This window comes from Vigna angularis, chromosome 6 (assembly GCF_016808095.1).
Source record: "Vigna angularis cultivar LongXiaoDou No.4 chromosome 6, ASM1680809v1, whole genome shotgun sequence".
Lineage (NCBI taxonomy): Eukaryota > Viridiplantae > Streptophyta > Magnoliopsida > Fabales > Fabaceae > Vigna > Vigna angularis.
In genome coordinates, this window is record NC_068975.1 from 16,428,766 (window position 1) to 16,446,220 (window position 17,455).

General features: G+C 35.6%; 1 protein-coding gene across 1 annotated transcript; it reads right to left on the reverse strand.

Annotated features, from left to right (window-relative positions):
• Positions 1-9,095: 9,095 nt before the first annotated feature.
• On the reverse strand, positions 9,096-9,527 carry LOC108321922 (putative calcium-transporting ATPase 13, plasma membrane-type). The gene has a single exon (XM_017553837.1). The coding sequence runs from the start codon at positions 9,525-9,527 to the stop codon at positions 9,096-9,098; it is 432 nt and encodes a 143-aa protein (XP_017409326.1).
• Positions 9,528-17,455: the final 7,928 nt, after the last annotated feature.

Genomic DNA, 17,455 nt, shown 5'->3' on the forward strand with positions numbered 1-17,455 from the left:
ATGTATTGAATAGAATGCTTATTAGGCCAATTTTGAAATGTACTCCTTATGAACTTTTTAAAGGTAGAAAACCAAATGTTTCACATTTAAGAATTTTTGGATGCAAATGTTTTGTCTTAAATAATGGAAAACAAAATTTAGGAAAATTTGATTCCAAATCCGATGAAGCTATTTTTCTAGGATATTCTCTAACTAGCAAAGCTTATAGAGTTTTTAATCGGAAAACACTTGAAATAGAAGAATCTGTGCATGTTGTCTTTAATGAAATTGTGGACCTTGAGGTAAAACCTCTTGAGTCAGATGAATCAGATGCAGGTGAAAATGAAGACTTGCAAAAGACAACCAATGAAGAGAAAATGAATAATCCTCAAGATGATGAAGATCTAAACAAAATATGGCAACAACCTAGAGGATTATCATTGGACAACATCATTGGTGACATATCAAAAGGGGTAAACACTAGAAGAAATTTAGTTAATTTTTGTATGAATGTAGCTTTTATGTCGCAGATTGAACCTAAGAACATTAAGGAAGCTCTTCAAGATGAACAATGGTGTATAGCAATGCAAGAAGAACTCAACCAGTTTGAAAGAAATCAAGTTTGGGAATTGATTCCTAGAGAAGATACTCATCAAGTAATTGGAACAAAATGGGTATTTAGAAACAAACTGGATGAAGATGGAAACATCACCAAGAATAAAGCTAGGCTTGTGGCTCAAGGATATAGTCAAGAAGAAGGTATAGATTATGATGAGACATATGCTCCAGTTGCCAGGTTAGAGGCAATACGCCTACTTCTTGCTTATGCATCTATAATGAAATTTAAATTATTTCAAATGGATGTTAAAAGTGCATTTCTAAATGGTTTTATAAAAGAAGATGTGTATGTTGAACAACCACCCGGTTTTGAAGATTTTAAATTTCCAAATCACATCTATAAATTAAAGAAAGCACTTTATGGTTTAAAACAAGCACCTAGATCTTGGTATGAAAGACTTAGCAATTTTCTGTTGGAAAATGATTTTAATAGAGGAAAAGTTGATTCCACTTTGTTTATTAAAAGAGTCGGAAAACATATTTTGATTATTCAAGTATATGTTGATGATATCATCTTTGGATCAACTAATAAATCTCTTTGTGAGGAATTTGCTAAGACTATGCAGGGTGAATTTGAAATGTCTATGATGGGAGAATTAACATTCTTCCTTGGTCTTCAAATTAAGCAAATGAAAGAAGGTACGTTCATTTCTCAAACTAAGTATTGTAAAGAAATTCTTAAGAAGTTTGAAATGGACAATGCAAAGGAAGCATCTACACCTATGGGAACCTCTTGCTATCTTGACAAAGATGAGTCAGGTAAAGAGGTAAATCAAACTAAATATAGATGTATGATAGGTTCTCTGTTATATCTCACTGCTAGTAGACCAGATATTATGCAAAGTGTCTGTGTGTGTGCTAGGTATCAATCTAGTCCTAGAGAATCTCACCTTACTGCAGTTAAAAGAATATTGAAATATCTTAAGGGAACTGCATCCTTTGGTTTATGGTATCCATCTGGAACGGAACCTAGTCTTGTAGGATTTTCAGATGCTTATTATGGAGGTTGTAAGATAGATAGAAAAAGCACTAGTGGAACATGTCATCTTCTAGGTAGTTCATTAGTTTCTTGGCATTCTAAGAAACAAGCCTGTGTAGCCTTATCTACCACTAAGGCTGAATATATTGCTGCGGGAAATTGTTGTGCGCAAATTTTATGGATGAAACAGCAATTAGAAGATTATGACATTCATTTAGATCATATACCACTTAAGTGTGATAATACAAGTGCAATAAACCTTACAAAGAATCCCATAATGCACTCTAGAACCAAGCACATTGAGATTAGGCATCACTTTCTTAGAGATCATGTGCAAAAAGGAGATTGTGAAATAGAATATATTGATACCCAACATCAATTAGCTGATATTTTCACCAAAGCATTGCCTAAAGATAGATTCTATGAGCTTAGAAGAGACTTAGGAATATTAAAAATATCTTAAAATTGGACAAAGTGACAAAATTGCTGATTTTCGGAAATCAGCGTCTGTTAATCGATTAACACGTCCTGTTAATCGATTAACGTTAATCGATTAACACACCCTGTTAATCGATTAGCATACGTTACAGGCAGTAAATTCTGCCCAAAAATAGCCGTTGTAACGGCTATAAACGGTCATTTTTTTAAATTTGAACGTTGGGGGGGTCCTTTTTCAGCCTATTTAAACCCATACCATCCCTCATTTTTACCCACTCACTTTACCCATCCCTCTACAACTCAAATTCACTTCATTTCTTCTCTCAAAATCCAAATCTCTTGTTCTCATGGCTGAACCATCAAGAAGAAGAAGAAGAAGAAGCTATGGATCGGAAAGCACACCTATTGCACGTGGTCCAAATATTCAAGGGTGGATTTCCGATGATGGAAAGCATGAAGAATATCTACAAATGTGGAAAGAACGCAAGATTCTTCGTCAAAAATTTGTAGATCTCAATTGGTTTACCACACATCAATTTCAATTTTCTCAGCAATTGATTGAGCAAGGTGTCCAGCATCTACTGCAACTTCAAGGGAGTTACTATCCAGATTTGGTAAGAGTATTCTACTACAATCTAAAATCCCAAAACGGTATTATTTACACTCGTGTAAAAGGGATAGATATCATTCTGGATAATGACATTTGGACCAATGTTGCTCATCTTCCCATCTTAGAAAATACCATGCATGTGCCAAATGACTTTGGTGATTTTAACAAAATTTTGGCATATCGTTCTTTCATGCGCAACCCTCAACAACCTCTACCAAATAGGCGATATCTTCTTGTAGGAAATCTTAGAATGGAGGAAAGGGTTCTTCATTATCTTATTGTATGGTTGTTGTGTCCAAGAGGCTCAAACCTAGCCCAATGCTTTGAAATTGATCTCATGATCATGTCTGCCATTACTCAAAATATCAAAATCAATTGGGTAGATCTTATCTCCGACACTATTGTCCGGGCAAAGAGGTATGATAGAAGTCATCTTCCATATCCCCTCCTTATTTCCTTAATATGTGTGTATAAAGGAGTTGATGTTACCGGAGAGAAACATCTCTCCGTCTTAAGAAGTCATGAAATTGAGGAATCAGCTTTGCATCAAATGGGATTTATACGCCAAGGAAATATGTTTGTCCGTGCTGAAGATGATATTGCCCCAGAAGATGATGCATCAGCTGAAGAAGATGAAGATATACCTATGCCTCATCCAACCAATGTTGCTGGACCATCCCATCCTCCCCAAGAATATAGTCTAGAGAGTATATCTAGACAAATTGCAGATATGGCTTCTATGCAGCAATCACGGATGGATGATATGATGGCTTATCATGCTCTTAGATATGATGCAATTGATAATCATCTTAAGGAGATTGATGACAAACTGGCAAAACTCTATGTACCCGATAGCGATGATGAGCCCTAGGAAATTTATGTTTCTATGCTTTTATTAGTGTGTGCCCTTTATATTTCCTTGTATGCTTGCCTCTTTAAATTCAATAAAATGTATGTTGCTTTTCTTATTATTTCTATACATACATGCTTCTATTGAGGGGGAGTATAATTTCTAATACATTTAGGGGGAGAAATTATACATCACTTTTTAATAATGATCAAAAAGGGGGAGAAATATTTAAAGTCTTAAACTTATTTCTAAGTTCACTAACAATTGTTTCTTCCTTAAGTTGTATTTTAAAAACAGATTATTACCAAAAGGTTTAAATCAAGAAGGTTTTGATCATCATCAAAAAGGGGGAGATTGTTAGCAAAATGATGAAGATGAAGTTTTGATGATGTCCAAATCAAGTCAAGAACAATCAAGACTCATGAAGAACGTTCTTTGAAGACTTGTAATCTTTTGTAATAATTGTATGAACATAGGAAAATTAGTAGTTTTATGTATGCATTCAAAAGTGATGTAAAAATAAACCAAAAAGCCAAAACTGTGCAGTGCTAATCGATTAACAGAGGGTGTTAATCGATTGTTCCAGTGCGCCATGAAGAAGCCCAGCATTGCAGTGTTAATCGATTAACACAGGGTGTTAATCGATTAACGTTAATCGATTAACAAGGGGTGTTAATCGATTAACGTTAATCGATTAACAAGGGGTGTTAATCGATTAACACAGGGACCGTTTGAAAAACTAGCCGTTTTTAGAGCCGTTGAACTATCCGTTGGATTGTTAATCGATTAACCACTGTAGCTAATCGATTAACACAGTGTGAAAGGCTGAAAACGAAAAATGGAAGAGTCTTTGGATGAGTCTATAAATAGACTCTCATTTCCTCTCAACAATAACTTGAGAAACTCTTCCCTTGTGCTCAAATACTCTGAAACTCTTGAGAATTGTGTGCTCTTGCTCAGCTAAGGAAACTCTGTCTGTAGAGTTGGTAAAATACTGCTACGGTGATAGAGGAATAGCTGGTTCATCCTTGGTGTATCTAAGGAAGTGTTTGGAAGAGGAATTCATCCTTCGTGAAGTATTCGGAGGAAGTGTTTCATCCTTTGTGAAGATTCAAAGGAGGTGTTGTTTCATCTCTTGTGGCTTCAAGAGAGGTGTTTTCTAAACTTTTACAAATTGTATCTGTGTGATTGTAGTTTGTAATAGTTTTGTGATTAGTGAAGTGTTTATCTTGTTTTTGAGATAAGCGACTGGACGTAGGATTGGTAAGATCCGAACCAGGATAAAATCAACTGTGCAAATTTCTCTCAACCTTACTCTATTTTATTGTCTTTATTATTTGCTAAGTAAGTTTAATTGAGTAGAAATTTTTAAGGCACACGATTTTAGTAAGAACCAATTCACCCCCCCTCTTGGTTTGTTATCCCACGCTAACCATTCCGCTGCAGCCGCTCTGACACATTTTGCAAGGTTATCTAAACAGTTGGAGGATATGAGTCTTGCACAAAAGACTCACTTTGAGGAGATTTATGAGTGGCGGCGATCTGTTGATGAGTACATGGTTGATCAATTTCTTGATCTTGATGTTCGCCTATCTAACATCGAGGGTCATCTTAATATCCCACCTCCTGAACGTTCTCCTAGTCCTGAATTCTAGGTTTTTAGGCCTCTAAGTTTGATTGTTATGTTATTTTCTTTATGGTATTTAGTTTCTTAATCTTTATGAATTTCATGTAATTCCTTTCTTTTCTTAATATAATGAGCTTTTATTTTGTGCATATATTCCATTTTTGAGGGGGAGCTCATATTAAGGGGGAGGTTATTACATTATTCTTTTTTCTTATGATCAAAAAGGGGGAGAAGAAATATAAGGGGAGGATTAAAAAAAAATATAGTTTTTTAATTGTACAGGTACTGCTAACTCTGTGGTTGTCCATTAGTTTATATATGTTGCACGTAAACTTGAGTTGCTTTTAAAAAGAGAGTTTTTGATCTTCATCAAAAAGGGGGAGATTGTTACCAATAAGGAGTATTGGTAAAACTTGAAGATGTGTTTTTATGATGCTACAACTTATAGATTTTGGATGTAGTAGGAAAATATTTAAAAAAGCAACTTGTAGATTTTGAATGTAGTAGGAAAATGTTAACATTGTAATTTTTACTAGTATAATCGATTATGGTTAAGCAATAATCGATTATCACAAGTCATACTTGAATAATCGATTATCACTTCATATAATCGATTATCACTTTTTTGAAAACTCTGTAATGGACTTGAATAATCGATTATCACTTACAATAATCGATTATTCATGGCAGTTGGGAGCTGACCTTTGGCATTCAGTGTACTTGGCTATATAATTTGATTTGGAGAAATCAGAAGGTAACGTTTTTTCTTGAACTGAGAAAGCTTAGAACACTGTGTGTCAGAGGAACGTTCTTAGAGAGCTTTTTGTTCATTGTTCCCTTGCTTGGTCTTGTGAAAGGAGAGGCTCGCGTATTGTGTGTCGATAGTCAGAGCATACTCTCTTCAAGTTAGCAAGGTACTCTGCCTGGTCTTGTGAAAGGAGAAGCTTGCGAATCGTTGGTCGATTGCCGGAGCAGTTCTCTTCAAGTTGGTAGAGTGGTTCTTTTCGTTTTATTCTGTTCATTTGATTGTAATCTGTTAAACCATTTTTAGTGGAACTGTTAATCACTATTTATAGTGATTAACGACTGGACGTAGATTCTGTTGAATCGAACCAGGATAAAAATCCAGTGTGTCAACTTTTCTATTCCTTACACTCTTTATTATTTTACGTATATCAACTGTTTGATTAATTTTCTGAAAGAAAAATTATTTTTACTAAAAGGACCAAATTAATTTTAATTGTGATCGAACACCCTTTCCGCTCTCTGAGTTTTAATTCCGCTGCGCTATACTCTTCGAAAAATACCCCCTCAGATACCAACAGATATTGTATATGTTTCTTTTCTACAATATCTGTCTTGAATGGATAAAGTGGGTAATGATAAACCTTACCGTTATAATATTAAACTTTGTTATGTTTAGGCAATGCCAGTCTCTTTTATCTAATCTAAAATGGAAAACTTTAAAGCCTGAGACTATTTTTTAACAATACAGGGTGTTAGATGATTTGTTTTTATTGAAAAATGTGCTTCACTATAAAGAACTTCTTTACATATAAGTAACCATTTATTCAAATATTTATAAAGGAAATATATTAAAGTGCTTTACTTTTTGTACTATACCCGAGTTCGAGGGAGTGTCATCTGCACCAACCGTTAATCCAGTGATCCCGAGCCAGGACCACTTCTGGCTGGGAGGACAACTTAAACACTGGACGAACGGATTGGCATAGTGAAGGTCATATCTATAGGCAGAAGAGGCTAGGATTGAAGACGGACAACCTCGGACCCGAATTAAACCGAAACAAATAATGTACTATACCCTGGTGACCAATCGACTAAGGAAATCTGGAGCCAAAACATGCAATTGACCGGCTGTCAGTCAAACACTAATCAGAAAAGGTAAATATCATTAATGGCCAATTAATACATTTAATGGCCATATTGAATGCAAATATACGCTATTTATGAGTGATTGGCAGGTTGTATTGTCTAAAAATATATTGCACTAATGGTTAATCAATGGACTTGGTTGTCACAAGTCCTATAAATATAGGGTTAATGTCTAGGTAAAATCATCTTTTCTATCCCAATAAAATATATACCTCTTTATGAAACATATATGTCTTGAGCGTCGGAGTATTTTCTGCAGAACCACCCCTGGCCGGGAGGACAACTTAAACACTGGATGAACAAATTGACATAGTGAAGGTCATATATGAAGGCAGAAGAGGTTAGGATTGAAGCCAGACAACCTCGGACCCCAATTAAACCGAAACACTTTCCTAAAAGAATAACTAATTGTAGCATGTACAATGTACAGATAGAATATTATATCTGATGATTGCATAATTAATATTAAATCATATGTTTGTTGCATATTATATTACATAGAAAGAACATATGACAAGAAGAGTTACCTATGTCATGTAGTACTTAATATATATGTATACCTATATACCAATGTTCCTTTTTTATGTTTATGATCAATTTGTGCATTGTAAAAGTTTAAAAAAAATATATATATTACCAATTATTGACGACATAGCATGCCTCTCAATATAATGTTGGAATTTTTTTAAGCGAATAATTTGAATGTCTCCCTGCCCTTATAGAAAATGGTGCTCTTGTTTGTACATTGTCTTAGTCTGTATCTGAATTTGTGTGCGAAAAAAAAATCGAATTGAATCATAAAATTTAATCAAGAAAAGATAATCAAACTGAAACTTTAATGTGGAACAAAATCTGTAAGAAAACAAAGATATGTGAAATATATATATATATATATATATATATATATATATATATATATATATGTGTTACTTTTATTATTTATTTTTAAATTAGAAAATAAAGATATGTTGTTTGAGTGAGATACTTTTATTTGAACAATTTATCTTTATAAAACAAGGTCACTTATTTAAGTTATGAATCCCCACTTGAGTAATTCCTAATTTTACATGAACAAATTTATGTCACTTAAAGAAAATTGATTCATGTTCTTCGTTTGAAAATTTGGATAAATACAAGCGACTAAAAGAGTTTTATAGAAAAGATAATTATTTCATCTCTTGTTCAAACTTCAAAAGAAAAACTAAAACTAATTTTGATCACTCAACACTTAAATTAAGTAAAAATGTAGTTGTAACATACTACAGGAAAAGTGTTAATTTCCAAAGGAATAAAACCGACGGCCTTTGGGGCCTTCGGTAAAGTTGATTTACCGAAGGATGTACCGACGATTATGTAAGTGGTTGATTACCGAAGGCTTTTTGAGTCTACCGAAGGACTAAGACCGTCGGTATAAGCTTCAACTTAATGAAACGAAAATTTGGGATTCCCCTCTCCCATTCTCCCAATTTTTGTTTCTGTACAAGCTTTCCCCCAAATTTTCCTCTCTCACTTCAGAACCCCCCTTTCTCTGTCGTTCTGAACTCAAGGTTAACCCCTTTTTTGCTGCAATTGGTGTGTCGATGTTAGGATAGTGCCGGTAAGGAGGGTGGTGGTTGACAAAATTCATTGTTCGGAGGGGGCTGTTCGAAGGTGTTTATTGACGAGGTTGGTGTCGCGGTGTGACGACGGTGTTCTGGCGACCTCCCGACGGTGTGCTCTGAACTTGAAGGAACTTGGTCGAGGGACTTCATTGGAGGGGCCGTTGTGGGCTTCTATCGCTGTCGTGCTCTACAAAGGTTGTCATCGTCAAGGACTATCTTGGTTGAGGTATGTTGTGCGTTTAAAAATTCGTTATGAGTTTCATTGTTCTTGAATCTGTTTGATGTTCTTGTGGTAGCAATGTATGATGTTGTTTGATTGAGAAAGTTTTTTGTTTTGTAATTGAAATGAGGGGCAAGGCATTGGCATGCCAGTGAGAAGGTTAAAATAACCTTAGTCGTAGTTTAGGGAAAATAAAAGCAACAAAGTAGGTGAAGATCGAGTAGGTGAAGATTATAAAATATGTATATGAAATCAAAAAATAACTTACTGGTTTTGCCTACTAGTTCTTGCGAACAATTGGGATACACTTCACCAGCACAACAATTGGCCAAGACAAAGCTCCAATGCTAACACAAACACCCAATTGCTCCCAAGTCAATCTCTCAGTATTGGCAAACTTTTTCAGAAACTCAACCATCACTAGCTGAAGAACAACAGTTAGGCTAACAATTACAATGAACAACCTATTCTTACCAAGTCCCTTAAATATGTTCTTCTTCTCCAGCTCCCTTGCATTGAACTCATTGAACACTTGGCAGAGGACAAAAGAATTGAAGATAATCGTGTTCTTCACCTTCTCAGTAACATCAAAGATTGATGTTCCCCTGAATTCTAAAACCAGTTGTAACATAACCTGGTACAATGCCTGTGAAATCAGGTTCCTCCACATAACTCTAGTTATCAGTGGCTCAACTCTACCTACAGGTGGCATCTTCATGAGATCATCAGTAGGTTCCTCGGTGGCTAAAGCCAAAGCTCTCCTTTGCCACTTCAGTGCCTTTTATTCCCATGAAAAGTCCAATATCTGCTTCTTTTAGAGCAGGTGCGTCATTTGTGGCATGACTTGTGACTGCCACCACATTACCCTTTTGCTTTAAACATTGAACAATCAAAAGCTTGTCAAATGGAGATGATCTGGCCATGACCCTGATTCTGTCAATCTTATCCATTCTTTCCTCATGTAAAATTTTCATAAGTATTTCAGAATCAAGAGTGTTATAAAATCAATAAAATGCTTTCCTTTTAAAAGAATTTAAAAAACCAAAGTGGTTACTAACTAAGATAATTGATTCTGTACTTTTTATTTTTCATTAATTATTTGAATTGTATGGCTGTAGAGCTTATGTTATTTGTAATTATTTAAAAGTGTTTATTAGAAATGAAGTTTGATATTGATTGAATGGTTTAAAAGTGTTGTTGAAGGAGAGTGGTTTGGGTGGTGGAGGAAGCAGAGTGTGGATTGTGGAGGGAGTAGCAGTGTGAAAAGGGTGAGTTTAGGGATGAGGAAGTGAGGGACAAAGGGTAGTAGTTTATAGAATTTAAAATATAAATTCATATATTCTATACAGATTAAAAAGAATAATTTCAAATTTTATGAATTAAAGAATACAAGAATATAAATCAAAACTTACTAAACTTTAAATGAATTAGGAACTCAAGTTAGCAAATACTAAATGTTAGCTACATTTTAAAGTTATCTGATATAGCAAACACTGGATAACCCCTTGAAGCTGCTCCTACCACTGTCATTTCTGAATTTCTTTGATGTCTTGCTCATCTTGGAACAGTTCGTGTCGACATTGCCTAGATCAGTTTCATCATGGTATTATGTTTTCACGACCACGAATCTTGTTATGGTGCTTCGACAAAATGGACATACTGGTGGAGTGAGACAGGTTGTGGCAGGGTTGGGCTTGTTGTGGCAACACAGGGCTAGTTTGCATTGTGCACACATCTGGTGGCCACAACTCTGAACTTTGATTGTGCATGCCTGCTCAAAGTAGATGCAACATAATTCCGACTCACTAACCTGCAAAATATCCCATGATCAGTGGATAGATATATATATCACACATCATGGAGACAAGTCTTTATCTAGACAGAATAATCATCCTTTATAAAAAGTGCAATACAGTTTGCTTACATCTCAATAATTTAATTCAAAATCCTTTTTACTATTTGGTTATCAGTGAGTTCTGCTAGAATCAAGGAGTTTATGCAGTATGGGACACGACTTAAAAATGATCAAAATATGATTTTCTTTTTTTTTAATGAACACCATAGATCTTTGAATGTTGCATCATTTTTAAATTATGCAATGAGCGCTCACGTTTAATGTAAAAATGAAGTCTTATTAACTATATTCCCATGCTCTGATTTGATTAAATTACAGAACAAAGTTGGTGTTGGATATGCAAACTACGGACTTTCTGTAGTGCAGAATTTGTTTTCCAACTAAGGTTTGATTCTTTTCTATAGTTGCAGTGCATAATCATTTCCCCATTAATTTTAAGTTAAGAGCTCCCCATTAATGCTCCCATCATACTTCAATTCCCTTCACATCACTTCCCCGCTGCCTTAGATGTTCTATGAGAGGGGAAAAACAAAATATATCCAAATTTACGATACATTTTGATCCACTGAAATGTACTTCATCGAAATGTACATTTTGATCCAAATGTACGTCAATTCCAAGTCGCATTCGACGTTAAAACATCATTCAGTGAAAAAGTAATAAATATCTTTAGATTCTTTTTAGATGTTGTGTTTTAAGGGGGTATAGGATGTTGATTATCACATAAAATGGATATGAACAATGAATAATCTCCAGGTCTTTGCATCAAGGGTACTCAACATTCGACGTCAACTGTGTAAATTGATTCCAAATTTAAATTGTCCATAAGTTGCATCCTCTCTTAGGAAACAGATAGCTCTGAAATCTAATAGAGGAGTGCAACTTATGGACAATTTAAAAAAGAATCATACAATTTTAAATGATGAAGTTGAACAACATTTTTATATAATTATTTTAGATCTCAAAATTGTTTCAGCATTAAACATATTGTGAACCATATTTCTTTTTCCTAAGCACTTCCCTTTCAGTAATATATGTTAACCATTTCTGTACTACAAAAACATTTTGTTAACTTGAACTTGAAAGGGCACATTCATATGAAATGACGATGAATGAACCACTTTCAAGTTCAAGTTATCAAATTGCAATATGAAGAACAAAAATGCTTAGATATCTAAGGAAAAGAAAATGCAAAGGAGATAACGTCAAATTTTCAAGTTAGCTTGTTCCCTTTCTCTTTGGGAGACAATGCTAGGGTGGGGTTGAACTCTTTTCCAGAGAATAGTTTTACTAAGTGGGAAGCCGTGGTTGCAAAGTTTCTGAACAAATACTTCCCTCAATCAAAGGTGAACAAAGGTAAGCAGGAAATTTCCTCTTTCAGGCAGGGAATGGATGAGACATTAGGTCAAGCGTGGGACCGATTTAAAGGCTTGTTGAGAAAGACGCCCACTCATGGTTTTGATGAACCTAAAGTAGTCATTCTATTCCTTGGAGGTCTAAGCTCACAAACTAAATTGATGCTAGATGCCGCAGTTGGAGGTAATATCAAGTGCAAGACTTCAGAGGAAGCTTATGATTTGATTGAAAATATGGCTACAAATGATAATGAGATGCATAGTAAAAGAACTCAACTTCAACAAAAAGGAGTTCTACAACTACAATCTCAAGATGCTCTGCTGGCATAGAATAAGATTATGACTCAACAACTAGAGACTCTGATGAAGAAAATCTCTTAATTGCCAAGGGAATTGCAGAACGTGTCTCAAGTTCAACAACAAATTTGTGAGTTGTGTGGTGGAGATCATATTAATGGTCAATGTGTTATGCCGGAAGTTACCCGAGAGGAAGTAAATGCAAGTGTCTATTTCTAATCCTAAGAGCATTGAAGCTGCTATAAGGAATTTGGAGATACAGGTTGGCCAACTGGCTAAAAAGTTGGAGGAAAAATCTGAAAAGCAGTTTGGGGCTAATACTGAAGTTAACCCTAAAGAGGAGTGTAATGCTATCATAAGCAATAATAGTGAGAGGTTGAAAGAGAGAAAAATTGAGAGAAAAGAAAAAGAGGTGTTGAGTGAAGAGAAAGAAAAAAGTGAAGAGAGAAAAAGTAAGGTTGAGAAGAGAGAAAAGGGAGAAAGAAAAGAAGAAGAAGACGGTGAGAGAAAAATTGAGAAAGCTCTTCCTTACCCTAAAGAGTACTCTAGAAAGGAAAAAGAGAGACAGTTAGGGTGTTTTAAATAGATGTTCAAGAAATTAGGGATTACTATTCCATTGAGTGTGGCATTGCACCAAATCCCTGCTTATGCAAAATATTTGTAGAAGTCCCTCAAAAAGAAGAAATATTTAGATGAGGGAACAATTGAAGAACAGGGAAATTGTAGTGTGATTTTGCAAAAGACACGTCCTCTTAAAGTCAACGATCCGAGAAGTTTTACTATTCCTTGCACTATTGGAGATTGTGATGTAGGGACAACTCTAATTGATTTAGGGGCTAGCATCAATTTGATGCCCTTATCTGTGCTAAAAACGATTAGTGATCTTGAAGTTAAACCTACTAAGATGGTGTTGCAAATGGCAGATAGATCTACCAAGAAGCCCTATGTAGTAGTTGAAGATGTTGTGGTCCAAGTTGACACACTTAAATTTCCAGTGGATTTTGTAGTGATGGAAATAGGGGAAGATTTTGAAGATTCCTATCATTCTTTGAAGATGACAACTAAGGTTGTCATCAATGTAGATGATGGAATTCTAATAATTAAAGACCAAGATGAAGAGGTGATGTTCAGTGTCTTCAATGATGAGCAGTCAATTAAAGTGAAGAAGACTAGTCCAAGAGCTACAGAGGAAAATCTATCAAAGACTAGTGTATCTGATCATGCTGCTGACTCATTTAAGGGAGGTAAGAAGTGTTTCTTGTCACAGGTAGAGGAAGAGGAGATAGAGATGAAAGAAAAGATAGTCCACCAAGACTTGAAGTGTGAAGATGAAGAATTCAAATTTGGAAAACTAGTTGAGTACAGAAAAAGGTTATGGGTTGTGAAGGAAATTAAAGTGAATGGAGTTTTTGAGATTGAAGCTTTATATTCTAGAAGAGTTAAGAAGGTGGACTGGAAGTTGTTGAAGATGAGTTGGTGTGATGGAAGCAAGAGGAACACCAACATCAAAGCTTTAAACTGAGCATTATGTCGTCAGGCTCATGACGTTAAACAAGCGCTTGTTGGGAGGCAACCTAGTGTTTTTGAAAAATTTTGTTTGTGTTTGTTTGGTGTGTTAGTTATTGTGACTTAGTTGAATTAGGAATGTTTGTGTGGATATTGGTTATGATGTGCATCGAGAGTTAACTATTTTAAGTGTAAGATGTTAATCTTGAGTTGGAAAGTGGAAAGTTTGAAAGAGCAAAGATATGAAAAATTAAAGGTTGAAACTGAGAGGCTCCTACCTAAAAACACATACAAACAAGAAAAGATGGGAGGAAAATCACCGCACCGCGTTGAGCGCCCCTCAAGAGGGCGCTAAGCGCCAGCGACACTGTTAGGTTTCCTTAGGCCTTTTAAAGCTCAGCGTCAATAGGCCCATTTCACTCTTTTCACCCTAAAGGGCCGATTTCTCCCTCACTTCTCACTCTAGCCACCAAAGAGCTTTGATTAGGGTTCTCTACCACTTCCCCCTTTCATCCATTCACTAAAAGTCACCATTTCTACTCTCTTTGCTTCATTCCATCCATTAAGTTTGGGGTTCTTGGTGTGTGGTAGCTAGTGTTCATAGAAGCCCTAAGTTTTCACAAGCTCTTTGTGCATTTTTCAAAAGATTTAAACTTCACTATAGTAAGCATCTTGCATTTTCAACTTTTACTCTTTGATTTTTTATGTTTATGCATGGTATGTTGTTGGATCTACTGAATAAACTGTTTCTGGATGGATTATGGATGATTATTGCATTGTGCAAAGCATGTTTGTGGAGTCTTTGGCCAGCTAGGGTCGTTATGTGCATTCTGGTGTGGTGTTGAGGGTCACTGGTTGGCGCTCAGCGCAGGCACGACTGGTTCATGGTGGTTATTTTGTGTTCTGGTAATTTTGGTTGTGTGCAGGTGCCGCTGAGGATCCCCTGATTGGCCCTCAGCGTTGGAAAAAAGATCTTGATGTTGAGGGATGCTTTAAATTTAAGATTCTTATGCTGAAAGTGTTATGTTGAGAGTGTGAATTGTGATATGAGCAATGCAAAGCATGTTTGTAAGTGATAACAGTTGAAAAACTGTTATTTTCATGCTTAAATTTGATACTAAAAGCAACCTTTAACACTTAGAAACTAGCTTGAAATCATGCTTTTGGTTATATTTTTAGAAATAAGAGAGCTGGACAGGTTTATGCTTGATTTCAGTGTTTTATGCAAGTTTTAAGGTGAATTTGGTGAAAGAAGTGAAGAAGGATAGAAATGGAATCAGAAAAGACATCAAAAAGTGCAAAAGGAGAAGCCGCAATTACCGCTCAGCGGCAGTTTACCACTGAGCGACACTATTTTGGGCTTGGGTCTAATTTTCTGTATTATTACGAACAGTATATAAGCTTTAGGTGTTCCTAGGGTTTGTATCTTTGGCTGAGACGAAGCAAACACTCACTTTTCCACCCCTTGAAGGAAGATCTTGGATGCTCAGGCTACCTTTTCACCTCTCTAGGGTTTTATCTTCCATTCTTTCATTATTATTCATCTAGTTTCACCATGAATATGGTGAACTAAACCTTGTATTGTTGTTGGGGAATCAATGTAGTCTTGTGAAACTCTCATATATGGAATTTGTTTTAACATCTTACTTTAAGACTTATGCTTTCTTTCATCACTAGTTAGGGTTTTTCCTCTTTGCTCAATGCTTGCTTTGTTTAACTCATTCATTGCTATGATTATTGATTTTGTCGATATGGGAACGTACGAGGAAGTCTAGATCCGGGGAATTTCTCCCAATAGCATATCGGTTGCCTTTAAGCTCCTGCACTTCAGAACTAATTACTAGGAATGCTAGGAATTGTATGAACTCGTAATTAAGGATAGGCCTTCTTGACAAGGTAATTTAGAGAGTGGCATTAACATTGATGAAAAGATTGATGAATTCCTAAAGTATATGAGAGTGGATAAGATGAAATTGATAACCCCAACAACATACTCATCCATATCATTCATTACGTGTTTGTTTTACTCTTTTTGCCATTGATCACATTCATGCATACATGTTTAATTACTGTATTGTGCATTAAAAACCTACAATCAATCGTTCACAAGTCTTAAATAATCAACAAATCAGATAACTAACTAGGTCGTGAGTCCTTTGGGAAAACGATACTTGGTCTTACCTAGTTTTATTACTTGATACGATTCGGTCACACTTGCCGATTGTTAAACAAGTTTGTGGTGCCGTTTTCGGTGTTGATAAATTTGTCATCAAGTTTTTGGCACCGTTGCCGGGGACTCGTGGTTTAACTAGTTTATTTGTTTGATTATTGATTATCTTTGACTTGTTTTTTTGAATTTTGAATTTTAAATTTTGAATTTTTGTTTTCTGTTTTTATTTTATTTTATTTTATTTATCTATTTTTATTTTATTTTATTTTATTTTATTTTCTGTTTTTATTTTTCTGTTTTCTGTTTTTATTTTTCTGTCTTTATTTTATCTTCTTATCTTTGATCTTATATCTTCTTTTATATCTTTTTGTGCTAACCAATTCTTTTAGGGATTTGTTTTCTTGTGTATGTAGGAAGCAATCCGAACTAGGAGCAAGAAAACTGTAGAACCTCTTCTTGAAGGTTTGGACGAGAGTAGACGGAGGAGAAGAATCCGTACATCTAGAGAACTCTTTCCTTCTCCGGAAACTCTGTTACAACCATCACCACAAAGTTCTGACCATAGCATTGAGGAGATGGAGAACAATAATAACAGACGAACTCTTGCTGATTATACTAATGTAGCTGGACCTCAGCATTTCAACAGCATAGTAAGACCAAGAGTCAATGCGGCTAATATGGAGGTGAAACCAGCACTAATCCAATTGGTTAAGAGTAACCAGTTTAATGGGTTGTCTCACGAAAGCACATATGAGCACCTCACTACATTTAACGAGATTTGCAACACAGTAAAGATAAATGGGGTGCCGGACGAAGCAATCAAACTTAGCTTGTTTCCATTCTCACTAGGAGGCAACGCTAAGATTTGGTTGAACTCTTTTCCAGAAGGAAGCTTTGCAGAGTGGGAAGAGGTGGTAACAAAGTTCCTAAACAAATACTTTCCACAATCAAAGGTAAATAAAGGAAAGCAAGAAATTTCATCTTTCAGGCAAGGTATGGAGGAATCACTAGGTCATGCATGGGACAGATATAAAAGCTTACTGAGAAAAACTCCCACACATGGTTTTGACGAAGGGGAAGTAGTCTTGGCTTTCCTTACAGGTCTTGGTTCCCAAACCAAGATGATGCTTGACGCCACAGTTGGAGGAAACATCAAATGGAAAACTCCAGAGGAAGCTACAGAAATCATTGATAATATGGCTACTAGTGATAATGATCTGAATAGTGAAAGAGGAGCTCCTATTCAACAAAAAGGAGTTCTACAGCTGCAATCCCATGACGCCTTGCTAGCACAAAATAAGCTACTAACTCAACAACTAGAAACTCTTACAAAAACACTTGCACAATTGCCGAAAGAGTTAAAGACTGTTGCACAGGTTCAATCACAGTTGTGTGAATTGTGTGGAGGTGACCATATAAATGGTCAGTGTGCCTTTCCAACAGAAGCTTTGGAGGAT